We start from the raw sequence: 27,387 nt of genomic DNA, 5'->3' as shown, positions 1-27,387 counted from the left end.
CTGAAAATTCAGCTTTGTATCACAGCAATAAATAGCATTTTGAAATGCATTCATATAGTAAAACATTTATTTTAAATTGTAATAATATTTCACAATATTACTGTTTTATTGCATTTTTGATCAACATAAGAGAGTTCTCTTAAAAACATGAAAAAACGTAACTTTTAAGCAGTAATTTATGTATCTGGTGTTAATGACAAAATTATATGTATCTGTGTATGGGTATTATCAGGGTCTTAAATAAGTGTGTTAAAAAAAAAAAGATGTAACCCTATTCCATTTATAGTTTCCAGTTATAGCAAAAATGGCATGTATTATTTATACAATTGTTTATTCTGTTTTTAAATGAATGTGCTGCAAAATAAAGATTAAAAGTGCTTTAAAAGGAGAAAAAAATATCTATGCAAAAATTATAAAAATATCCTTTGTCTGTGTGCTTGTTGGGTAATCAGTGAAACAAATGTTTCTTTTTTTCTTTTTCTTTTTTATAAATATGAAATCATTGTACCTCATTTTAGCCCTTCAAATCAGGTATTTGACTTCAGGCACATCCCTATGATGCTGAATACATTATAATACTTGCATTTTCATGGTTACACCTTTAAAGAGTAAATGCACATGAAACCGAGTTTAATGCTTTATGCTCTTGAAAGCGTTGGTTAAAGTATCTACAAGAACATGCAAATAATTTTAGGGTTACATTGTAAGGCATTATGAAATATACTCCACCAGTATAGCAGAACCTGATTTCACCAAGTGCAATATGTTTCTGGATCAAAATCTTTGTTGATCCTGGAACAACATTCCAATCAACCAATCGGATTCGAGGGACAAGTTTACAGTTGTCAAGTTGAGGCTTGCAATCAGGGTTTGGTGCTTCTACATCAGTGTTATTCACCTGTCATTTCCCTCTGATTTTATGGATAAATTATGAGTATGTTTAAAGGCAGGGATACGGTTAGGACTACATTCTCGGACAGGATGTGCATCAGTATACAGGCTTCATAGAAAGTGTTACTCCTCCTCTACTGACTTGGCTGACTAGATTTCATGGCGATCATGGTCCAATCATGGTTCTCTGTCCCACAGAGTTGTTTTATCAGTTCCTCTATCAGTGATTTAATGCAGTAACTTGACCTATATTGAATGACATGGTAAGTCTCTCTCTTAGGACATGGATATCCCCTCACTTTCACCACTACACAACACAACACCACATCACTGATGTCTGTCTATCAACGTATTGTGCCTTAGACTGTGGTTGCATCAATCCTGATGTCATATAGAGATGGAGCAGACATACATATTTACGAATATGTCTCATCTCTAGTGGCAGGTTGAAATCCAAAGGTGTTTATTGTTTTCAAGAGACAAAAACATTACCTTCCCAGAGATACAGGCTTCATCTGTTTGTTTTCTCCCATATACTGTAGATGTTTCCTTCTGAAACCTGTCAGGTTATTCTAATGGGTTTAGAACGTCTGCTTGAGGAAGAAGTGACAATACTGATCTGTTACCAAGCCTGCTCTGGCTGTCTGTCGAAGTTATCTTCTATCAGGAAAACTTCCTACAGATGTTTCATCAGAAAGGTCATGTCGCCTTAGAAGAACCTTCTAGTAGCTTCCACGGGTATTTAACTTTGTCCAGCGTTTTATCTACAAGCGGCAGACAGCAACTTTTGATACAATTCTCTCAACAAACTGCAATAAGTATCTGGCACTATAGTAATGTCTGGTCTGTCGTGATGACAAACACATGCAGCAGAACAGTCGCTCACACAGAGGAGAGAAAGCATTGTGACAGTTGAGCATCTGTCTTATCTGAACGCAGACAGAGCACACAGCCAGATAAATAATGAAAGGCATATTCAGCTAAAAGCTTGCTGGGGTTAAAAGCCTGCAGGAGGATAGAGCAGCAGGTTGCCGCAGTGGCAGGTGGGACATGGTGACATGGGAATTCTGGGAAAAAGACTATTTCAGCTTAAGACGGTGAATCCCGGCTGAGGCAGCAGACTGGTGCTGTCACAAACTAAATCTGTATTTGCCCCATCTAAAGGATGGTTTGTAGTATTAGTGTTAACTTGTCTGTAAACGATCTCATCTTTTTTGCAGGCTGTAATTTATTATTACACAAATATAATCAATGCTATAAATCTATATTATTTTATATAGATAAACAAGCACTTTGCTTAATTTCTAGGGTATTTGAGTGGAAACCCCTTATGAAACCTTACGAACCCCTATTTCAGAGTAATATTAGTAAAGGCAAAATTAGTCACATGCATATAACCATTTATACGCTTTTGAAGAAAAAAAAACTCTTAGACAAGTCCTATATCTAAAGCGCTAAATCTTTCCTGTATTCTTTCTCTACAGGATACTGCTAAATTAAAAACTAAAAAGTTAAATTCACCTTGAATAGGCGGAAATAATCATTCAGACAGATTATTATATTAACATACTTAATAATTACCAATATCTGCTGATATGGTTTCAATATATTCCATTCTTAACGTAAAGTGAAAGATTTTCACAATCGTTCAAACGTTTGTTCGGTTATAGTTTTTAAAATATTTTTGAAAGAAGTCTTATGTTCATCAAGGCTGCATTTATTTGATCAAAAATACATTATTGCTATTGTGAAATAACACTATTTAATTGAACATTTAGAAAATTGAATAGACTTTTTTTTCTATTTTAATATATTTTAAAAAGGAAATTATAAACAAAGCAAGTTCACATAACTTTTTTTTTTTTTTCAATTACGCATTAAGTTTATTATCTAATAATTTCAAGGCAACGGATTTCCTAACTTTTTTAAGTTAAGTCAACTGATCATTTTACAGTAAAGTAGTAATTACTAAAAAAGATCTTACTGAATAGTTCATATATATAGTTCATATATCTGAATAGTTCATTCCATGGTAAGGAATTCTGTTTTACTTCTTATACTACAGTATTTGTTTGGAAATTAGAGGCGATATAAATGCAGAGAAAGGCCAGAAACATATCAACATAAATATGCAAATGCAGAAGTGAAGGCTCGGCCAATGCATTGCAAACATGTGGTAGCTCAAGCCTTAGAGAAAGGTGCTCAAAACGCTGAGGTCATTGCTTTTATTCCCAGGGAAAGCATGAACACAGTACAAATGTATAGCTTGTATGCAATGTAGGTCACTTTGTATAAAGTGTCTGCCAAATGCATAAATGTAAATGTCATTTCTTTTTTACAGTATCATAGTCCAGTACTCAAGAGGGTGATAGAGTTCCCTTCAAACGTCTGGCATTAAACTAAAATGTTCAGATAGATTCTTTTCAGACGGTTGCTCTGCCATTAGTGGAGTACATTTTACAAGAAAATACTATTTCATTATTTCTGCTTCAAAAAACAACAACAAAAAAAACATGTGTAATTCAATTGTTTGTGAAATGAGTACAAATAGTTTCAAATGAAATTCGACACCATTTTTTTCAGTGTTGTAATATCTGGCCTTGCAGCAGTGCTAAGAAGCAACACATACTTGCGTTGCATTATGACCTTATGAATACATTCTGACACATTTTGAAATGATGCATAAAATTGAGCTTGCACAATTGGAGGCGTTTGCATTTAAATTGTGTGTAAGTGTGTTTTGGCCAAAATCTGGTATAAGTTGAACTATTACTACACAATTATCATGGATTTGTTGCCTCTTGCGTTAAGCAGTGTCGTGGCTGCACATCAGACTAAAAGCGTTCTGCACACGTACATGCACTCGGGCACATGCTCTCCGTCCTGGCTTTGCCATCGATCTCTTCCATCAAATTAAAGGATGCTGAAGTCACTATCGATCCAGCCTCTCTCTCTCTCTCTTGAGCATGCCTATGCCGCAGACAGATGTGTTTGGCAGTCTTCCTGACTCCCCAAGGTTTATTAACCCCCTCTCAATGAGGGAGAGAGAGAGAGTGAGTGAGAGAGAGAGATGGGATATCTGAGTGAATCTGCATAGGCACGTTATACCATCAGTAATGATGTCATGCATCCATCAAGCTGTTGGCACCATATGTTTCTGTCTCTCAGTCCTACTGTTACATCACTTAGGCTGATGGATGTTTTGATGTAATTTCCCAGACACTGGGACATTTCGGTGTTAACACACAGACAATTTTTGGGATCTGTGATGCATGGCACAAATAGTAACTCTTTGAAATATGATATGATAGTCCCAAATGATCTAGTCATGAGAGTGGCTTGTTTAAAGACCTATTAGATTTCTCTAAAAATAACAGGCACACCAAGATTGATTTAAAGTAATAGTGTTGGTGAAAACTAGCACACAAAACCTAGTGAGATGACATGCTATTTCCTTCTAAAGGGCCTCTCACACTGGCGGTGTTAAACAGCGATAAACCAACCTGAAGTCATGTGTTCAGTCAATGAAAGTTGGTGATTTCCAGTGACGTGAGGGATGGTAACTGTTGCGATGCAACAAAATGAAAGAACTTTATGCAATATAACTAAGACGGAATCTCTTAAGTGAATGGTTTGGGACATTTCATGTGTAACAGAAACTTTTGATTCCAATTTTGATAACTTTTGTCAGTTGGTTCCAAGACTATTATAATTAGAACACAATTTTGTTTGATTTTTTTTTAAATACACTACCGTTCTAAAGTTTGGAATATAAAAATTTTATTTAATTTAATTTATTCTCACCAAGACTGCATTTCTTGGATCAAAAATACAGTAAAAACAATAATATTGTGAAATATTTTTATAATTTAGAAAATCTGTTTTCTATTTGAATTTGTAAGTTATTCCTGTGATGCAAAGCAGAATTGTTAGCATCATTACTCCACTCTTTAGTCACATGATCCTTCAGAAATCATTCTACAAGAGTAACGAGAGTACATGTTTATAATAAATATTTGATTCTTGTCATTCACCATCTTGGATGATTTATTTTCTCTACAAAGGATACGTGTGATGCTGCCTTAGATTTAGGCCACAAGAATGTGTTTCAGTGTTTCTTTTTGGTTCAACCTTCATGTCACTAGCACACCTATGTTATCTTGAAACGCCACCTAGGTTGGCAGCTTGCTAGATTTTGGAACGGAGTTTATGTCAGAGGTGTCAGAGCAGCGCATACTATTAGCAGCTGTGCTTCTCAGCAGCTGTTCCCCTTCCGTCCTGCGTCTTCCTCCTGTTCTACATTCTCACAGGAAATTACTGCCATGTATCTCTAACATCCAAAGCACTCACGCCCCACAAAATAGTTGATTGACTGCCTTGTCTCTTAATTCTGAACAGATGACTATTTCTGGAAGGTTTTCTTTAATGAGTTTACGTAAGTGAGACGTCCTCTCTAATCTATACACACTGAAGTAATGAGTCCAGCCTGTCGTAGATGAAACATTCATCTCATTATCAGTTGATATACTCTTAAAATACAGGAGATCCTTTGACTATCCGACCATTAGAGTCGATGAAGGTGAGAGGTGTGTTGTGGTAATTGAGAAAGAAGAAACATGAGATGAAACAGTTGTTCTCAGGTAAAGCAAAGGATTTCAACTGTTTGATCTTCCCCAAGATAGTCTAAAATTCTGTCATTATTTATTCACTCTCATGTCATTCAATACCTATAGATTTTCATTCTTCAATAGACCACAAAAGGAGATGTTAGGCAGAATGTTCCAGCTGCTGTTGTACTACATTCAACAGAAGTTTATAGCTGCCACAGCAGTTAAAGGAATAGTTCACCTAAAAATGAAAATTCTGTCATTTTCTCACCCTCATGGTGTTTAAAAACGATGACTTTTTTTTTCTGTGGAAAACATAAGAAGATATTTTGAAAAGTCTCAGTGTTTCATACTGTACAATGCAAGCCAATGGGGTCCAATGTTGTTTGACCCCAACGTTCTTCAAGATATATTTTGTGTTCCACAGAAGAAGAAAAAGTCATACAGGTTTAGAATGGCATGAGGGTGATGACAGAATTTTTCATTTTTGGGTTAACTAACCCTTTAACATGATTTTTCAGAAATTTGATCTCATTCAGATCTCATCCCTGTAGCTACACCAGTCCACCCCAGCTCAGTGTTTGTGCCTTATAGAGGGGGGTAGGGGAAAAGAACATCACTTCCTTCCAACCTGACACATATTTTTTCACTCCTCTGCACCTTCCCAATCGCCCCTCTCTCTCTTTCTTTCTTTGGACGCCCATACTGGCCCCTGCATCCCCTGCCACAGTTGAGCAGATTGTGTCTGTATTCCACGCTGCTACCAAACAAAAGGCATGGGACCATTTCTCCAAAGCCCAACGCAAGAACCTGGACATGTGGCGAAAGCAAGCAGAGGTTGGTGTTTTCATTTCTCTAAGTGAATGTGTTCATGCTTCACATCTTCACAATTAATTATGCAGAATGTTTCTTTCAGATATTAGTTTTTCCCATTCCCCCTGTCCATTTCCCCTTCCCTGCAAGCTCCCCATGTGTACTTGAACTATTATGAAGTCCACGTTTTATTTTGAGTTGAATGTTTAATGGTACGATAGTCTTAACTGCTCAGCTCTCTCTGTTAGTAAAATTCGACCAAGTCTGCCTGAGAGTTCAGCGGTTCACAACCGGCAGGTAACATTTAAATCTTTCCTGATAGAAGCAATAGAAATACCAGTATCTTGAATCACTGGCGCTCTAAAAAACCCCAAAGCTCAATACAAAAGAAAAATATTTATTCTCAATCACTAGAAGCTTGAGACAGATAAGCTAATTAATGAGTTATAATCCACATGTGTTGCTGTTGAGGTGTTTATTCTGTCTCTTTCCTCTGTTTTCTGTGGTCATTAGGTAAGTTTTAAGACATCTCTCTCATTATTAGTGCACAAAGACCCAATCTGGTGTCTAATTAGCACCAAGCAGCATTAAAACACCATTTTACATGGATCAGAGGGCTGGTATTGTTTACATCTAATATAGCTGAGAACTCCTGCTCAGCAAATAATGAGTGCGAAATCAACCGAGGACTGGACTGTCCATGTGTCTTAAAAACAAATCCCAAGAAACTTACAGTAATTAATTATCATGACTATAAAAGTCAAAATGAAATCAGAATTGTCTTCTTTTTTTTTTTGTGCCTTAAAAGAAAAAGAAAATGTTTGCCTTTATAATAGTAAATGCCAAATGATTAAAAAAAGAAGCAAGATGCATAAAGGTGCTCTAGTGGGTAAATTTGACCTTCAGCCTCCTTAAAGTGTGTGTTAGAGGAGGGTAGTAATCTACCCATAGTTTTACTATGGAGGGGTTTCAAGTGTTGTTTTATGTTTACTTGAAGACATTGGAACAGCTTTAATATGCAGGTACTGTAAATGCCAAAAGAGTCTCCTCAAGGTTCAAGGTAGGTGTTTAAAATATGCACTATGTTGCAAAATTTCTAAAAATTTTAATTAAAATCCATTTGATTTCATTCATTTTTGATATATATCTTAATTTCTTTTTCCCATGTTCAAAAATGATCAGAACTAGATTTTTCCTTCAGAAATATTGCACGTCCATTCATTTCCAGCCCATTGTGAAGTCCATTAAGACAATTTGCTATTACTGCCAGTTAGTTCTTTGTTAACTTCATGAACTCTGAGTCCTTGATTGACTGCATAGTTTAAAATGTTAAATTACATTTGATTTGATTTGTCTCCAAATGATAGTTACATATAGCGTTCTTTTAGAACTTACTCTGTTCTTCATCTGTGAAAAGAGCTTATTAATGCTGCAGTAATTGCGTCCTTATTGAGCTCTCTCTTTTATTGAGTTCCTCTCATTTCACCTCTTTCATTTCTACCATCAGACGACAAAAAAAGGTTTTGCAACAACCATAAGTATGACTAATGCAGTCCTCACCTCCAGTTTTCATACCCCAATCCTTCCTTATTATACCTTTTCTCTGACTACTTAAGTTGGATATGTTTATCCTCAGATATGAGCCTCTTCTCGCTCCCGGGCTGGCGTTGTGCTTGCAGCTTCACCGTGGCTATGACAGGAAGCTTTCGATGTTGTCATTGCAGGGTGATGCCTCATTTGAGAAAAAAAGGGAGTTACCAAGCCTCTCTTACCTTTCACATTATGTATTGAGAAGAGCCGACGTCCAAAACTGTTGGAATCCCTCTAGTATGACAATATAGGGCTTCAGGGATATGCCACGCTTTCACAAGCCTTTGAACCTCATAATCGAAATGTTTATGTTCTAACCGAGCCCATTAGTGGCATTTAAACATTCTTCGCTGTAGGAAGAGGTTTCTTCAGTCCAGAATGTGGTTAGGTATATCTGGAGCAGGTGACAGTAAGTGATAGGTAATAGATGACACACCATTAAACTATGTTTACTCTGCTTCTCTCCCCCTTGGAGCTGTTTGGACCCTCACTGGGCTTCTCTTGTAAATGTAATGGTAAGATGGTGGTTTCGGATGAGTTGTTGACCCAGAGGTACATTCAGGCTTAGCAGAATTTCATCCTCATTTTCTTGAGCTCCCCTGCAAGTTTTCCCGGCCGTTTCTTGCATGCGTATACAAAGCTTCGGTAAGTGTTGGTTTTAAAACAGAAATGTCCAGTCGGTACAGAGGGTTCTCCTCACTTTAGGCTGATTGTTATTCCAAGCAGTTGCCGAGAGATCAATCACAGCCCATTCATACTGCGGGCAGCAAGACTTCCTATGTTAAAGATTGGGGAAAAGTCTAAATCTGAAAAGATAGTTGTCTTCTTGCGGTAGCACAATGACATCCATCCCTCTCTTGATTGGGCAGATGGGCCTGTTTGCTTTTGCGCTACCTGCTCGACCTCTGTAATTCTCAGCGAGATCATGTGTTGCTGTGCTAGACAGATGGCAATGTTTATGCTGGGCCTTTTGTTTGTTGTCAGGCAGTGAGTCTCTCTCCCTGTGGCGGTCATGTTGTGTCTTTGCACAGCCCTATCTCTTTGCCGTGCACATGGCTCATTAGCCGGAGAGCTCCCCCATCAGGAGAGCCAACATAACCAGACATCTGCTTCATCTGCCCCTGCTTGGCCCTGCCGATCTGTGGTGGCTGTGCAATCCCTTTCTGCCACGTTGAAGCTCCGCTGGCAGCCATTATAACACATTAAGAATCCCTTTTTAACTGCGTACAGAGCCAACATCAGGTGTCTCTCTGCATCGATAACGCTGGTGCAGCGCCACCTGCTTTTATTGCACTTTACGAGTATGATCTCTTTTTCACAATCTGATCAAATGGTTTTATTACATTTCTGGCTCATGAATTTCATGTGTTAATCAAAGTGTGAGAGATCATCCAGCAGCGACTGGGATTAAAGACTCAGTTCCTCTCGTTCACAGGAGATCAGAAACATCCACAATGAAGAGCTGATGGGAATTCGGAGGGAGGAGGAAATGGAGATGTCGGATGATGACATGGAAGACGCCCCGGATAGCAAAGATTCGGATGATTCAGGTATGCACTGTTCCAGATTGACAGTCTGTAAGCAAAAGATGGGAATTTTTCCCAAGGCAGAATTAACGGTACTTCCTCATTCTCTCAAAGAGGTTTCTGAGCACCCACTGCATACAGATTGAATCCACTGGTGATTTGTCAATTTTTTGTGGAACCTTTTCCCGGGTCACACAGTGCTGACACATTTGCAGATAAAATAACCAGCTAATTTTCATAGAATATATGAAGTGGGGAAATAAGGACTCCAGCTTCATGGAAGGCTCTGGCTGTTTAATGATCCTTGACATATATCTGGATTCAGACTGTGTAACTGGCACTTTCATCCAGCTTTTTTCTATAAACATTCTCTCAGGAACTAATGAAGCTTATATAATTTCCCTTCCCTGTGAGACCTCAAAGTGTTTTAGAATCTTTTTGTATCAGAATTTATTTTAGACATAAATATAAATTACTGTATGTGGCCTTTTTCCCCAACAAAACCAGGACTGGGAATTGTAAGGAAATTTTATTATTAAATTAACAGTTTCTTATGGCTTTTTTATGTCAGTTTATGATGTTTGTTTGTTTGTTTGTTTAGATTAGATTAATTCAGTAGCTTCTCTGATTGATTAAGACATTCTGAGTTTGAGATTCATTTATGAGTCGTGTACGATTCTTTTCTACATGTTCAATCCCCAACCTTAGCTATCAGGGTGAGTTAAATGTCAGACTAGGGAAAAGTTTAAGGTGGGACACTGATCAAAGTAGTCTCTTTTGGCCTTTGAAAGATGGGACAAAGGAAAGGGGAACAGAAAGAAGGAATATTGCAAGCTGGATTTAAAATTGCGCCACCCTCATAAGCACTATGGCTCAATGTGTTGAACCATGTTTTTAAACCAGTAGTCCACCGTTCCAGCTCCAGCTAGTTACTTTGATGATTTCACTTGCTTGCGTGAGCAAATCAAATCAAATCAAATCTGTCTGTAGGCAGCCGAATCAATCGTGGCGGAAAAGTGTAATTTTTGTATTACTACTCCCATTACCCCCTGTGGTTTCCTAAATGTGGCGGTATTGAGCAGAGCATGTGTCTACCAGCTGCACCTCCAGCTCATTTTAGGTCCTGCCTGTCTAAAAAACCCTGCTATTAGAGATCTTGTACCATAGTTGCTCAGGACAGAATCATGGGATAGCATAAAAATTGGGATTCCAGTGTCTTTTTTGGCATCTTGAGACCACGTGCACCCTCTTTACAGTAAATTTAAAGGCCCTTGTTGGCCCCTCCTATGTGGCACTTAACTCATGCAATTTTAACATAAATATTAGAGATTCTCCTGTGTAACAGAGATACCACATTAGTATGCAAATATATGCAAATGAAATCATGCATTTACCAGGTTTGATTCGCACGTCTTCTCATCTGCGACCTTAGTTATTAGAAAACGATGATAACAATCACTGTCAGTGGGTTGTCAGATATTTGAAAGGATGTCACAAGATAGAAAAGGGCAGGAGATCCACACGGTTAATGAAGGAGGTAATTCAACACCCTCCTCGTTTATGAAAACAAATATTTCATTCCTGCCAGTAAGACGAGCAACCGCCGTGAAAAGGGGGAGTGGCTCATGCTAACCTCTGTGTGAATTATAGCCAATTTTCTTCATTGCAAACCAACATGTTTGCTTTTATTTTCCCCCAGAGTTAATCATTGGTAACGGGCAAGTGTCCTCTGACAATAGCTATAGTGCAGTGTGCAAACGGGTGCTGCTCTCTTTGCTGTCAGCACCCCTGGGCAGCACAGGTCGATAGATCTGCCTGCCATGTTGCAGGAGGTGAACCGGACTGTTTCTGAGGGCAGAAGCTTGATGAGACGAATCGATAAAAACTGCTTGCTTTTCTCCCCCTTTCTCTCTGTCTGTGTCTCTATATCTCTCTCGCTCTTGTTCTCTGTCTCTTTAGTTCTTTCTCCTCTAATTCACACCAAACATGTTTCCAGACAAAACACAGAATCTATAACATGGCAGCTACCTTCATAAAGGATGTGTACTGATGTCCCGTGTGCATTGTGCTCAGTCTAGCGTAACAGAGTGGCCATACTGCAAGCTTCAGGGGTCTCAAGACACATTTTTCAAAGACGAACTACCCTTAGTGTCACATAGCATGTTGAAAATATTAAGCTTACGCTGATAAATGTGTAAATAGACAACTGATCAAAAAAATGACATGGACAAAACATAAGAATGTGAAGGGCTCCAAAGGCGCCATCTTAACCACAAGGTAAAGTGATTCATTAAAATGCTTTACATATGCAGCAATTCTCAACGCAACAGAAAAAACGTTCAACGCTCTAAAGAAACTTGATTTAATTGATTCCAATAAGGTGTGTAACATTAGTGAAATTTTGCAAGGAAAATGATCTGTTGTCAGTAGTGATATATGAAGAATAGCTCACACAGAAGTCACTTTCAAAGCAAACTTTCTGTTGGTCAGCATGGCAAAATTTGCTTGACCAGCTTGAACCCACTGCAAAATCTGCGTGGGGATAACTTTCGACCTCCAGATCGCATGGGTTCCTATTGAAATGACTGAATTTTGCCTGCGGAAATTCACTGAACAATGGTAAATTTGATCACCCCTATAGAGTTTGACATTAGCATGTTGCTAAGCTTAAAAATAGTCCCAAATGATGCACTATGCACTACGTACTCAACTCTCTATAGTATGAATTTGATACGATTATTTTGTCATTCAACATCAGAGTATGATAGCTCCGCCCCAATTAAACCTGCAGCTGTTGAGTGCATAAAATGTCCAACATTCCACACTTTATTTGTGTCCCAGATGACGGACTATACATCATGTAGCTATACACTATGTATGTATGCACTATGTACTCAACCATGTAGTTATGAACATTCCACACTTCGTTTTTTCACTTAATTAATGCATCCTGTTTTCAGTGATAACACATTTCTCTATTTATGCTACAAAACGGCAAAAACTTGTGCGCTAGAATATGACTTGGGATGCATCTAATGTGATACTCTAAGCATAAGAAATACAAAGCACACACAAACACTGTGAAAATATTTCTTTTATCAATACTTTTCAGTCCCTTTCAGTAAATAATTTTACGCGTATACGCCATCTTGGATTGCTTGTTGCATGGAATTCTGGGATTCCTTTAAATTGGCTGGCTACCTTTTGTGACACTTAAAATGCAGCCTAGGTAGGTTTTGGGACAGGTGACATTGTGTTTACCCGCAGACTTCCGATGGTGTTTCTAGCTTAACCTGGCTTCCCTTATCTTCCACCCACGTCACTCAATCGTTCATCGTCTCCATCTTCAGAGACGCATAACCAAAGAGCCTCGCGATCAGGCAGTCAGCTGTTCCTCGCTCTCCCTGCCCAATCTGAGAGAGACACGCTTCTCGGTCTAATCCCGTTATCTCTTCCCACTAGAAACGGCGCAGAGGTGGCGTCTCTGATCATCGAGTTGTTAAGAGATGGCTGAATGACGGAATGCCTCGGTGTGAAGAACCCTTTTGCGTCCGTTTTAATTACAGCCATTTGATAACAATGCCCATGGTACATTAAGTCAAGCATTAAGTAATACACTTTCTCTCCATTTAATCCTCTCTAATTAGCCTCTGAAAGCAAAAGGAACGCAGCAGTGGGACTGAGGGTCCTTTCATCTCAGTCCATCAGTAGAATTCTCTAAGCAGCTTTTGAGGAACACTGTTTTCTTCTGCTGTATCTTTCATTTTACCCTTACCAGGCCTCACCACCCCATGAATTATTACTCTGCACACGACTCTTAATATGTGCCTCTTCTTTTTCTGTTACTTCATTGTTTTTCACCCCTGCCGCCTTCGCTCGTGTGCCTCTGTCTGCTTATTTCCCTTTCCTGTCACCAATGGAATTGTCATTTTTAATATCTCTCCAACTCTCTCTCTCTCTCTGGCCTCCCAGGGCCGCTGGCTCAGGTGGAGGCTCTGAAAGAGGAGAACGACAGTCTGCGGTGTCAGCTGGATGCCTACAGGAACGAGGTGGAGCTTTTGAAACAGGAGCAGGGTAAAGCGCAGCCCCAGCGCAGCGAGGAGGACACCACCCGCCAGCAGCAGCTCAGCTTCCTGCAGCAGGCTCTGCAGGGCATGCAGAAGGTACACACACACACTGAACAAGGTATACGACAAAAAACTCATTTTCTTAAGCAGTGTTTTTGTCTGGGTTCCAGTTAAAATGTGTAAAAATCCTTAGTAAAGTACATTTATTTGATGTTATCATTTTATATTATTATGATTATTATTATTGTTATGATGATATTTAAGTCGGCATGAAATAAAAGTTCACCTTTTTTTTTTTTTTTTTGCTTTTTGGTCGTCTTATAAACTATTCATCCATGCATGTTTAGCTGTTTAAAAAAATAAACCAGAGAATTTTCCAACCATTTCGTCCCTTTGTTACAATCGACTCCAATCTCCTATTTAGATCTGCCTCCATCCAATCAACAACCAATGCATAGAACCAAGTTCCCCGCCGATAATCCATTTCACCTGGATGTACATCACAATACAGAAGAAAAGATCGGTCTCTATTTTTATTACATCACGACTTTAAGTCTTACAGTTACAGGGTTTTTTTTTTCTTATGCCACTGGCACACGGTTGTTTAGATATTTTCACTGGAAAATGACAAAAATACTGAATAACAAAATGATATTTGTAGTGTTGAACTTGTGGCACAGTTAAGATCGGTAACCAACAACGTGTCGTTTCAAAAAGCAGCATGGGGTGGTCCATTGAACCGTCACTCATCGAGTGTGTGTTTACAGTCTCACACACCTACTGTTTTCTCACTCAGTGAATATGGTGTTGTTGTGCGTGAGAATTTTTAGAGCAGTTAAACCGCAGGGAGTCCTGAGCCGAAACGCTTAATTTCTACAGAGCATCCAGGTCATCAATCACAAACACTCACACACACAATAATAAACACAAGAGCTGTTGAACATGTGGAATCATGGAAATGTTGTCTGCCTACATAGGCACAAACTGTAGACGTCTCCCACCCATCAAGCACTTTCATCTCTATTACCAAACGTTATTTTATCTTCTCTCAAGGACTGGCGCTATTTTTAGAACAGTCTCCCGCTATCATCCTCTGTTCTTCATTGTTCTTTTCCACTCAGAGTAGCCTAGAGATTTGATGGCGATTTTTAGCCACATTTGTTTAATTCACACAATACAAACTCGCGTGGTCAGGGTTAAATCTGTTCCATGGTCCATCTATTTTTGTACCCACTCATTACTGTATCCATCAATAACGCAAAGAATCATGGTCACCCTCATTCTAGTCCTATAAGCCCAGCACATACAGATGTTTCACATGACTTTGACCTTGCCATTATTAAGACATGAAGGAGACTGAGAGGGGCGTTTGTCTCGCTTTAAAGGTGTGCGCTTTCTGCTAATGAGCCCTAATGGAATTCTGCATATTGAACATTGCTGTACCATGAGATGAACTCGCTGCACGGGTCACATATGAGCCGTACGCAGAGCGATTTGTTCGAGTTAGAAACGGGAGTGTTCACTGATCTTCACTGAGCCTGTGAAGACAGCATGTTATTCTGTCACATGAAGTGAACAGTGTAGGCCATTGCTCAGAGTTGAATCACTTTCAAATGGCAGGCGAGGCTGCTGAGATGTTTTCGCTCCTGCACTCAGAGCGTGTTAAACTCACCCTCGGACTGATTTATTCATGATGAGCAGGGCATGAAGTCAAACAAAAAGGTTACATCACCACAGTTTATTTAGCTCAGATAGCTCCTGGCATCTGAATGCTGAGCAGGAACATTAATGAGAAATCTGAGCAGTCTGGAGCACCTCGTGGCTTGTGCTTTATTAGGTCTGTCAACAAATTAACATGCTTAGAAATAGGGTTTGGGGTAACACGTTACATAATAATTTTTTTACCATTTTACCATTACTTCTATTCAGAAATGTCTATTTCGCTCTAAAAAAAAAAAAAAAAAAAAAAAAAACATTACACAATTAAATTAAATTACATTACATTTTGTTACATAGATACCATTTAAAAGTTTTGGGTCAGTAGGAGTTTTTTGTTTTTTTTTAAAGAAGTCCCTTATGTTAACCAGAGCAGCGTTTATTTTATCATAAATGCAGTAGAAAAAAAAACAAAAAGAAGAAAAAAAACCTAATATTGTGAATTATACCATGCTCTGTCTGATTAATCGATTCTGATTGGCTGAAAGGTGTGCAATAAAACCATTTAATTGAATGCACATGTCCAAGTCAGTTTAATCACGTTCTATATCAATGCGCTGCTTTCATTGAAGCTCACACACTGACTCAGAGTTCGGAGATCATGCTGCGCACACACAGAAACAGGAGCACAGAAACTTTTTGTTAACACTGCTCCGCGACTTTTATTAATAAATGAACACTACTGAATACATTATACAGTGAGGGAAATAAATATTCAACACGTCAATTATATATATTTTTTTGACATGTTGAATTGAACAACACAGTTCCAATGCAGTAATTTACATGACATTTTACCAGGCATTGGTATTAACTCTAGAAATCTACACATATAAAGAACAATCCATAAAAATTGTGTAATGAAGTGAAATGACACAGGAAAAAAGTATTTAGCACACTAACTGAAATTGTATTTAATACTTGGTGGAAAAGCCTTTATCAGCTTCAAGATGCTTCCTGTATGAACAAATGAATCGCTCTCAGTGCTCAGGTGGGTTTTTGGTCCATTCTTCTAAACAGAATGTCTTTCAATCTTGAATATTCCGGTGGGTTCTTATATTCTTCGTGTGCTTTAGACCATGCGCTTAGATCCTTAAAACAGGGCCCTGTATGTGGCTGGTTGATGGTGGAGTGATGTTCCCTCCACTTGTGGATAATAGCCCCAGTGCTTGTAGGAACATTTAGGTGTTGTGAAATCCATCTGGAACCAGTGTCGTTGTTACAGTAGGTAGCGCAACTTATGTAGAGCTTTTAGCCTCTACCCAACATGAGATGTTTGTATACTTGCATTCAGAGGTGGGTAAGCCTTTTTCTAACCGAACATACACTAACCCAGCTGATTCTAAATCTAAGTACTTAGTAAAATCAGCTGCTGCCTTGCCTTGGTGTACTGCTTTTTCTTAGTGTGTTCAATGCTTTTTCCCTCTGGCATTCCACTTTATTAAATATTACTTGATTTATGGATTGTGATGTATGATTTTTTTATTTTTTTTATCTGTGTAGATTTCTTGAGTTAAAACCAATGTCTGGTCAAAGTTTCATGCCAATTGCTGCATTGGAACTGTGTTTAAAGGGGTGGTATAATGCCCCTTTTTACAATATGTACAACAAGTCTCTGTTGTCCCCAGAGTGTGTAGTCAAATTTAGCTCAAAATAGCGCACAGATAATGTTTTACAGCGTGTTAAAATTGTCTCTTTTTAAGGGCCAGTGAAAAGGCATCATTTCGTGTGTGTCCCTTTAAATGCAAATGAGCTGCTGCTCCCGGCACAGTGGGCAAAGCTTCAAGAGCTTGTGTGTGTGTGTGTGTGTGTGTGTGTGTGTGTGTGTGTGTGTGTGTGTGTGTGTGTGTGTGTGTGTGTGTGTGTGTGTGTGTGTGTGTGTGTGTGTGTGTGTGTGTGCGTCGATTACCTCACACAGACAAGCACTAAAATGTCAGAAACTGTTCTGCCTTTTATGTTTAAACTGGAGTCGGACAATGATGGAGAGACTCAAGAAGTGACAACATGTAGAATGCAACAGGACATTTCTGAATGGTTAGTTGATTAATTTATGTTGCTGATGTGGATTTAACTATCTTCGATTAGCATATTCTGTCATGATAATCTATAAAATCACTCGTGTGGGAACTGTTGTAAGATGCCTATGAGTGACATGCTATTGCATTTGTGTTACGTACTGCATGTGAAAAGACAGATGCAACAGCTTGAGCTGACTCACAAATGTGCTGTACTACAACAACTCTTCCTCTTCTCAACATGGACTGCGTGTTCTCGGGGGCGGGGTTTATGTAAATTTTAGGGTTAGTGATGTCACTAACCCGGGAGGAATGTTGTGTAGTCCCTACCAGCCTTTTGTTGTAGTCCTTAAAAAGTGATTTCTTTAAAAGCAAATATCTTTCTTTGCTTTGAACTTTGAGCGTTGTAACTTTGCAGATGTTGTTTATGCTCAAACAGTAACATTACACACTAACTACAGTCAGAAAAGTGAAATCATAATAAACCCCCCTTTAATAAAAAAAAATTGCATGTTGAATACTTATTTCCCTCACTGTACATTTTAATTGATATAGATTCTGTTGGCACACACACTCACACACACACACACACACACACACACACACACACACACACACATCTCCTCTGAGATTGGCCTCTGGCAGCTCAGAGCCTGTGTGTATATCCAGCTTTGGATTTAATCAGTCCCTCACCTGAGCCGCTACAGACATACAAACATCCTCAAGGCACAAAATCTATTTACTCGTCTCTGACTGAAATGCACACCGTCCAAATATTTCCTCTCTCATATCTGAATATCACTGGCACAGCACCTCTGGAGGTCGGGGAACAGCTGTCATATCAGGTGCATATTGTTGAAATGTCTTTATGAGCTAGAGGTAATCAAATAAAGCCATATTCAACACAGTCATAACTTCTGAGATTGAATTATTTGATAGTGAGGCGTCTCAAAACATAGGAGCATTCTTAAGACAGCACATTTGGGCATTGTATGCTGTCTAGGTCAAGGACGTGTATGTAATGCATGGGTCTATCTATCCATTAGCGTTCCAATTCATCTTAAAAAGCATTTCCTCAGTTGGCACAGGACCTCCCAGAAGTACTTGACATCTTATATGCATCATACACATTTGGTTTAGGATTTACTTTTTAACTATTTTAATTTCAATTTAAAAATTGCTGGTAAAATGTACAAATAATTACAAAAAGACACGGCAAGAAACACATTGAATTAAACATGACATTTTGAAACAGAAAGATTTCATTAAATTGTATTTTCTTGTAAAACATACTCAAATAAAATAAAATAAATTAATAAATTTAGTGATTATGATGAGCCAGTGAAATAGCATCTGTCCTCTTCCTTACGTCTACCTTTTTTGGTATTTCAATCACCCACATCAACAATAATCAGCCTATCGTTCAATTAAAATGATGTAATGTTGCAGTTCCACACTGGCCAACTGGCAAGTAACACCAATACGGAGCCAAGCACATGACATGCAGGAAAAATATGTATATCGTGTGATTAATTATATGATTCGTTCCCACCACTTGCTAATAAATCAGCACGTTTTACGAATTCATTCCCTCGTTTTAAGTAAATCATGCTCACAATATAATTTGTTTACTCGATTTACTAAATCATAGCCACGTTGTAATAATTGGTTAAAACGAGAGAAGGATCTCTTAATTCGTTATAATGTACTCTGTGTGTGTGTATATATATTTATTTATTTATTTATTTGAATGTATTTATTATTATTTTTCCCGGATGTCATGTGTGGGACCCCGTAAACCAAGGCCAGTGTTAAATCTCATTTGGTACTTATGGAGTGATTGGATCCTGCTTGCACCTACAGTATCCTGAGCTGTGATGTCAAAGGCAGCAGACCTTGAAAATGCATTTCACGCTTTTAAGAGCCCTGCTAAAAAAAGGGGGCACTACTTACATACGTTGCTTACAATAAAAATCTGAATACACGGCTGCGATACGGCTGTCAGTGCTTTTTTGGGTCCAGTTACTACATCAACCAGCAGGAACTAACTGGTCCATGCTAACCAGCCAAATCTTGACCTATTGGAACAGGTACAGCAGGTTGGCTCGCTAGGTTTTGAACTAGAGCCATAGATATTCACACCTCCTAACATTCAGTTTAATGAAGCAGCCCGAACTGCCATCAAAGCGATTGTGCACAGCGTGTGTTCTCTTTAAAAACTGATGATCTTATCTGCGTGCAGTGTCAGGCCTTTTGAGCTTCTTATAAAGCTCGTCTCTCGTTATGTGTTTTTAACGTCGTTGATTTTCCTTTGTGCCGTTTCTCTAGCAACTGCTCAAGCTTCGTGAGGATCTGAAACAGAGAGAGATGGAGCTGGAGAAGAACTCTGAGGAAAAACAACAGCTCGAGAGCCAGATCCAGAGTCTGAAAGATCGGATTCAAGCTTTCCCCACATCACACGCTCTGCCCGTGAGTAACAGATGTCTGTCTCTGTCTGGGGCTCCTGTCTGTGCTTGTGTCGCGTCTTTGTTCTTTAACTCTGTCTGGATTTGGTGTGTTCTGTCTGATGAGGAGAAAGAGGACGATGACGAGAGGAGATGAGATGGCTGTCAGTTTGAGGACAGCGAGTATTAATGAGTCTGTCCTGCTGAACGCTCTCCAGGGAATCAGATCAGACCGAGAATATCTGATTCCCTGCACTCTAATTAGAATAACATGAGCTCAGGATGAGTCTCTGTGTTTGAAACAAAGGAAAACAGTGTGAAATTATTGCATTAGACTTCCTTGTTTACAAGAAAGCCGCCATTTGAATGCCTTCATGTTAACGCATAAACATTAGAGGCATTATTTCAGAGATTTGATGGCAATGATCCAGTTATGATGTCTGGAAAATAACAGTGGTTCTCAACCTTTTTAACTCCAATGCCAAAACAATATGCAAAGGCTCTCCCAACTTCTTGTGGTTCTTCTGTTGTAATAGAAATAAATAAACTCAAAAAAAAAACAAAAAAAAATTTTTTTGCATTTTAATTAAAAGTATGTTAATTTAACTAAAATGAAATAATTTCATTAATTTTTAATAATTTGTCAACCCCCTGGTTGAGATCCACTGGTTTAGAAGGACAAATGTGGACCAGAGTTTGTAAGTGAAGAGACAACATTTCAAACATCAATTTCAATCTGTAATCACAGGGTGATATTATAAACATATATATATAATTGTTTATTTATATAAATGTATATTTTATTATATTATATTTTGTTTTTGTGGTGTACTAGAATGTTTTCATGCTTGAATGTTCAAAACAACATTATTTTTCACATATTTTACATAGTTGCAGCACCTCTCTTCCCAGTCTGTCAGTATCGCTCCGTTTAGTAACGCTCCGTCTCAGTGTAGCCCATCCTTCCAAAAAGTGCCATGTGCTCTGAGTGTGCGGCTGGAATAGTGTGTTGTTGTGACTGGTCAAAGGTTTCAAGCGTGTTTCGGAAATGTCATGCCTCTCACCATAACCGCCAGTTTCAACACACAACTAACTCAACTCAACCACCCCTCTATTTTGCATGTGCCTTGGGGGGGAATTATTTAAATGAGGAATATTGTGACATGTACATTCCGGACGAAAACTCAAGACCACAATCGAGGCGTTTCAGGGAGTTCAGAAACAGCACTTACTGATATAGAGAATAACTCCCTTTGGAGTGTGGACTTTGTGCTTTGTAACTTTACAGTCCTTTTTCATCCTCAAACAGCAACATTACACACCAAAGACAGTTGAAAACCTAAAAAAGCAAAATAGGTCCTCTTTAGTGGATTTTTTCCATTGAATGTTTTTCAATGGATTTCTTGTCGTCCTCATACTTGTGCTGAACCTGTCCATAAGTAATATTCACTAACATTTAGATTTTAATCGTTTTCTTTTCAATGATATTTTGCCATTTTGCCATCTCTGACTGTTAATTGTCTATTAACACTGTATGTAATTATGGATGAATTTTATGCTGACATGCGTGTCACATTGATGTGTTATGCTCATGATTGTGCGTTATCACACAATCTTGAAGTGAAGGGAACTCAAGTGCTCCTGGAAAAATCATGCAACTCCGCACCATTCACACATAGCACTCATGTTGATGAGCAAGTGGAATCTGTAATCTTCTGCCGATTTTTCCTAAAAAAAATTGCCGAAAATGCAAAACAATGGGTCCTCTTAAAGGTCTTCAGTACGATCAGCGCACGTGTTCCCAGCAGCAGCAGCAGACGCTAATGAAAACTAATGGCACCTCTGCAGCGCCAGCCAACACGCCACACCAGCGGCTACAACAAGCCGCTTTCAATTAACCGTGTGTCACCGCCGCTGTCTTCAACAGAGCTCTTATTCAGGGGAACCTGATGACTGTTGCTTAGGGGACCGTTCCCAACGAATGAGTTAAAAACTGTTCATCCATGTATGAAACTTAGGAAAAGTGACATTTTAAATCATATTGAGTTTCAAATTTAACTTCCAAAAGGTAACGGCAATTTGAGAAAGCTAAACGATGCACGCCCAAAATTTGATAGCCTGTTATCTTGTACAGACAGATGTCGTTATCTCAGTTTTTCTTATCTGGTACCATGGAGCGGATCGTTTTAGGTTAAGTTTGGGTTTTATCACCTCCAAGACTAATCATTTTAGAAATGGTTGGTCGGCTACTCATGATTCAAAGCAGGAAGAGAAGGAGAAATGTCTGCATGTGGTGCAGCAGTGAGTCTGGTTTGATTGGCATTCTGTAGTGGAATTTATCCCGGCACCACTGATCCATGCTGAAGGAGAGTTCAAGGCATCAGCATGTGCATTGATGAATCACCTGAGACAGACTCATTAATGGATGAAATGAAAATCTATTTTAACACAGCCATTCCTCCTATAGATCTGTGCTCATCGGTTGTGAGAGCAGTTTATTGTTTTCTGCTAGATGAATGTGTTGCGTATGTCATACATCAGCCTGTACGTGTGTGTCTCAGTGTTTACTCTTCCGTCTCTTGCTGTGATAAACTTCATTAATATTTTTCCTAGAATATCTGTTGTAGAGTTGTGTGTGCCGTCCCAAATCAGCTCACTGCATTAAAAAGCAGGCCTTTTACTTAACACTAGCATGATGAAAGACGCAAATGTTCAGTAAATATAAATGTATTATTAATAGTTAAATTATTTGTTTATTCATTTATTATTTATTTCATATTTAAATATTTGTAATTTAATAAATATTTTATTAATTACAAGAATCAAATTCAATGATTCCTTCAACAATGCAATTGAAAATCAGTGGCCAAAAGTGATATCCAGCCTAGGAAAATTGACATCTACACCCTTTATTCAAATATTATTAAAGATTTTGTAAGCATATAGGGTAGTTGTACTTGGAGTCAATTGTTTTATTTGTGATGGCAAAATGAAACATGCCAAATTGTACAGGCATAAAAAAGTAAAAATTAAGTGCAATCAACTTAGATATTTAAGTCATTTCAACTTACATTTATATTCAACTGCCTTCAAAAAATTTGTTGAATCTTGTATAACTTATTTAAAAAAGTTGACAATTGCATAATGCATTTATTTAGATAATTAAAGCAATGTAAAAACATATGTTGTCAACTTAAATAAAACCAGTGAAGTAGTTTGCCAAATGATTTTGTCAGGATAAATACCTTCACCAAGTTTAGTGTTTTGTTCTTCCCTCATATTTAAAATATATATTTTTAAAATATACAATATTTCCTCCTATTTTGATGGTTTTCTTTTAGGGTCATTAAAAACAAATATCCTCTCCTGACATCACTTTTGGCCACCACTGTAGTTTATTAGCTTATTTTTTATATAGAATTATATGAATATAGATTTCAAGTCAACTAATGTGCAGTCACAGCTTTGAATGTGATTTATCTAATCACATTTTAGAACAGAAGCTTTCTGCTTTATAATACGAACAATTTACATTTCATGAAGAAAATGTAATCTGTGCTTGCCCCTCTAAAACTTGCCGTTGGCCAGCCAATATTTTCATGATTTTTTTATTATATTCGGGTGCCCCCCAGGGCGCTCTGTATGCTGCCACAAGAAGGAAAAAATTGAACAGTCTATAATATTCTGCTATCTAGATATGGCTTAGGCCTTTCATGGGATTTGTTCACCTTTTTTATCATACAGTAGCTAGACGAAAATCAGATCACTTAGAAAAGTAATAACACGCATCCCCTCGACAAGCCGTGTGATTTAAGATATATTTCATGCATGTAGCCCAGATGGTGATATTCCAAAGTTTAATATATGGATTTGGGGTTTGTTCAAATCCCTAACCATAATCATGCTGGATGGCCAATATCAATAGTGATTCTTTCCTTGGCAAACGCCACTAAATATTCCGTAAGCATAAGGTTGCGTTACTAATCTCAGCAGAGCGCCTTGAAATGGCTTCCTTCACTCTGCGATTAAGCTGTGCTTCATTAGAGTTTCATTGAGCAGGACAAATACTTTGGAGCTTTGCTGCTTATTTGGCATTTAGAGAAATCCATTGCAAACCTGACCTTCAACTCTCGCCGTGTCAGGCCTGTGATTGCACTTCCTGCCCAGCGGTCTGTCCCACGTCCTTTAGTTTCCCCGTGTGAACATTGTGTGTGAGTCTATGACATATTACTCGCTGACAGCTCTCTCATTCTTTTAATTGACTAGCTGGAGACGGACAAGCAGGAGGACAGAGGAAGCGATGAAAGTGCAAATCACGCCAGCGTAAGTGGGAGACGCTGTTCTCCATCTCTGACACTTTTCACATCACACCTCACACTGGCACATTCCACGAGAACGGTACACTTTGGTGTACACTTTAAAAAAAAAAACCTTTAGAAGCACAATTTGGACAAAAAAGAATGCGTTATGTAGTGAGACATGGATATGTTAGATAAGTATTATCTGGTATAAAAAATTAGCCTTCTATGAAAAATAAAAATGGTGTATTTGGCTTGTCCTACTTTAGTCTTTTTCAACTTCTCAATATAATATACACTACCGTTCAAATGGGTTTTTTAAATGTTCTTACAAAAAAATATCTTATGATCACCAAGGATGCATTTATTCTGATAAAAAAATACAGTAAAAACAGTAATATTGTGAAATATTATTGCAATTTTAAAGAATTGTTTTCTATTTTCATGTTTTAAAATGTAATTTAATCCTGTGATGCAAAGCTGAAATTTCAGCATCATTACTCCAGTCTCATGATCCTTCAGAAATCATTCTAATATGCTGATTTGATGCTCAAGGAACATTTATTATTATTATTATCAAATGTTGAAAACAGATGTGCTGCTTAATATTTTTGTGAAAACCATGATAGATTTTAATTTTTTTTTTATAATAGAAAGTTCAAAAGAACTGCATTTATTTAAAACAAATATTTTCTAACATTATAAATGTCTTTACTGTAACTTTTCATTGATTTAATATATTCTTGCTATTAAATTTTCTTTTTCTCTGTCCCCAAACTTTTGAACGGTATTGTATTTACTTTTAAATGATATATTTTTTTGTGTTTATTTAACATTTATTGTTAACAAATAAATTTGTGATAATACATGTCCTAAATGCTGCTGACAGGGTTGCAAAAACTTGCAAACCCTAAAGAAAATAATAAGAAAATAATACTAATAATAAAACTCATGTAATATTTAGATTGACCTCCTGATGTTGACGACAGAAGGTTAAACTCCTTTTACTTATCCAGAACTTACTGAAAAAAAAGGTTGCATGCCCTATTTTGCCACCTATTCGTGGAAAGTGTCTATTATTTTTCTCTGCTCTCTCCAGATTTTTGTTCCTTCCACTCTGTTGTTCTTTCTCTCTATATTTTCCTCTTACCCTACACCCTCTTCTGTTGTCCCATTTCCCCTCCTCCAACCCCTCGCAGAACATGACAGATCATTACAGGCCAATCGAGCGCAGGAGAACTTTATTTGTCGCGGGATAAATCACTCTGACACAACTGGGCGAAGAGATTGCAGCCCCGTCAGAGGGCCGGGGTAATGAGGGGAGGGCCAGAGAGCCTGTGTGTGAGAAGAAAACAACTTTCTGTTTTGCTGTTTCCTGCCATAGGAGGCGTCTGCGTCGGCTGTGGTGTCCTGCAGTCAGGAGAAGGAGAGCCTGCCGGAGAAGGGGCCGCCCAGCCCAGTAAAGTCTGAGAGAGAGGCTCTGCTCGTGGGTGAGTGTCAAGAGACGGCACAACCATCAACATAAAGCTGTTTTTCACACTTTATCTAATCAGACATAAGACCAAAAAAAAAATCAAAAAAAAATTCTCATTATTTCCATCATCCACAGCTATCTCTACTAGGGTGCAGGTGTTAATTGCCTGACCAAATGAGCCTCAAATGAGTCACCTCGGATGCTTTTTAATGAGGAACTTTAACATGTCATCCACAGCACAGCCAGAAAGAGTGTGTGTCTGTGAGAGAGAGAGAGAGACTGTGGAATGTGCCAAAATTGATGGCCAAAAGCTCTGTCTAGGTAGACAGCTCACTATATTTTGAGAAACAGCCAGAAAGGAAGAAATAATTGATTCTGGACTGTTGAATTATTAAACATGAATGCACATCCTGAGGTGGTAATGTGGCCTCAAAGTGGAGGGGTGGTTACACCTCTGATTTTTAAAAATTCAAAAATCTAGAGTCAATTACTCCACTTATGCTTATCACATGTACAGTTGTTTATGCCAAAAAACATTTTTCTGAGAAATGATTGCCATAACATAAGAGGAAGATACAATCCAGATTAAACCACCAGCATTATCTCCATGTGTGATTGTCTTGCCTGCACGTTTGGCACAGTTGTCTAGGTTTTTATCTGTATTTTATTTGGCTTATTTGCCAGTCCAGTGACCGGAAAGAGTGCTGATCGTGCTGCTGTCCAGTACATTGCTCTCTGATGAAGAAAGCAGCTTCAGTAACCCCTAGTGGAGTATTTTAGCTGTCCATGAGCTCTCCTTCAGCCTCTTTCATTCCATCAGATTCGCTTTAGCTCATGCTGTTTTTGAGGAGGAGCTCCTGTCAGGACTAAGGGAGAATAGACCATGCCTGCATTCAGACATAATAAAATGTGCATTGTGATAGTGCTTGCTTGTAGCAAATCACATGTGTTTTGGAAGCCACATCATGTGACCTGTTCATACAGTGGCTGTTATAAAGCTGCTTGCTCTCGTTCATCCATGTTTACTCACTGCATTCCTGTGCATCCAATTAAATCAGATTATTTGTGCATCCAATTGGAATCTGATCTAAATTATTGAGGAGGTATGCACGGCTTTATTTCATGCTGTCTTCACCAACAGCATGTTTAAGTTAAATGATGATGTGTCGTGAAGGCCAAGAATGGTAATCCCATACTCTGAATTGTCCTCTGCATTTAACCCATCCAAGTTAGAGCACACACATTAGGAGTTGTGAGAATTGAACATACAGGGCCCTATTTTAACAATCTAAGCGCATGGTCTAAAGCTCATGGCACAAGTTCACTTAGGGCGTGTCCGAATCCACTTTTGCTAGTTTAACGACGGGATAAATGGTCGGCGCGCCAGGCACATGGTCTAAAAGGGTTGTCTCTATTCTCTTAATGAGTAATGAGTGTGTTTTGGGCGTAGTGTGCAATAAACCAATCACAGTCTCATCTCCCATTCCCTTTAAAAGCCAGTTGCGCTCGCGTCATGGCGGATTCGCTATTTAGATAGCGGAATTTGCTAACGGAAAGACTGAATGCGTCTCCAGAGCGCAAACGGAAATGCTTGTGCGCGAGGTAAAAGTGCGCAAGCAGTCCATCTACGGATTCCACCATATCTTTATGTACACAATAATAATCTTTTTCATTGTAATCCTTTTATTTTAAATATTTGGCATGTTTGTGCCCTGTGTGTTTAATAAGCAGAGTGTAAACATTGTATTTTGTGTTTGAGAGCGGGTTCTGTTGTATGTTACTCTAAAAGTCAAATAAAAATATTGTGAAAAAATAAAAAATAAAAAAAATAAGCAGAGTGTACGCGCGTTGTGGACCCGCCTATAGGCGCACATTACTAACGCGCTCATTAAATAACAAAACAAATATTGCGCCATTGACTTTAGACCAGGTTTCAGTTGGTCAAT

The 27,387-nt window shown here is 38.4% G+C and overlaps 1 protein-coding gene and 2 long non-coding RNA genes across 8 annotated transcripts in view; 1 reads left to right on the top strand and 2 right to left on the bottom strand.

The window, feature by feature from the left end:
* Window positions 1–27,387, bottom strand: part of LOC309504607 — a 227,636-nt gene that overhangs the window by 170,705 nt on the left and 29,544 nt on the right. The gene's annotated exons all lie outside the window — the stretch shown is intronic.
* The window catches only part of enox2 (ecto-NOX disulfide-thiol exchanger 2), a 240,142-nt gene that overhangs the window by 205,106 nt on the left and 7,649 nt on the right, over window positions 1–27,387 (top strand). For all 6 annotated transcript variants that reach the window (XM_082177727.1, XM_082177726.1, XM_082177723.1 and 3 more), the window contains 6 exons: window positions 6,229–6,335; window positions 9,337–9,451; window positions 13,400–13,590; window positions 19,554–19,694; window positions 23,936–23,992; window positions 25,352–25,457. In XM_082177727.1, the coding sequence (XP_082033853.1) occupies window positions 6,229–6,335; window positions 9,337–9,451; window positions 13,400–13,590; window positions 19,554–19,694; window positions 23,936–23,992; window positions 25,352–25,457 (717 nt within the window). The remainder of the gene's footprint in view (window positions 1–6,228; window positions 6,336–9,336; window positions 9,452–13,399; window positions 13,591–19,553; window positions 19,695–23,935; window positions 23,993–25,351; window positions 25,458–27,387) is intronic.
* On the bottom strand, window positions 1,408–6,222 carry LOC309504608. Its single transcript, XR_014208130.1, has 2 exons — window positions 5,789–6,222; window positions 1,408–5,754 (listed from the first exon to the last, which is right to left on the bottom strand). It is a non-coding gene; the product is annotated as an uncharacterized lncRNA (long non-coding RNA).

This window comes from Leuciscus leuciscus (genome assembly GCF_965113295.1).
Source record: "Leuciscus leuciscus genome assembly, chromosome: 8".
Lineage (NCBI taxonomy): Eukaryota > Metazoa > Chordata > Actinopteri > Cypriniformes > Leuciscidae > Leuciscus > Leuciscus leuciscus.
Note: the sequence above shows the minus strand (reverse complement) of the source record. Positions and strands in the feature narration are given on the sequence as shown.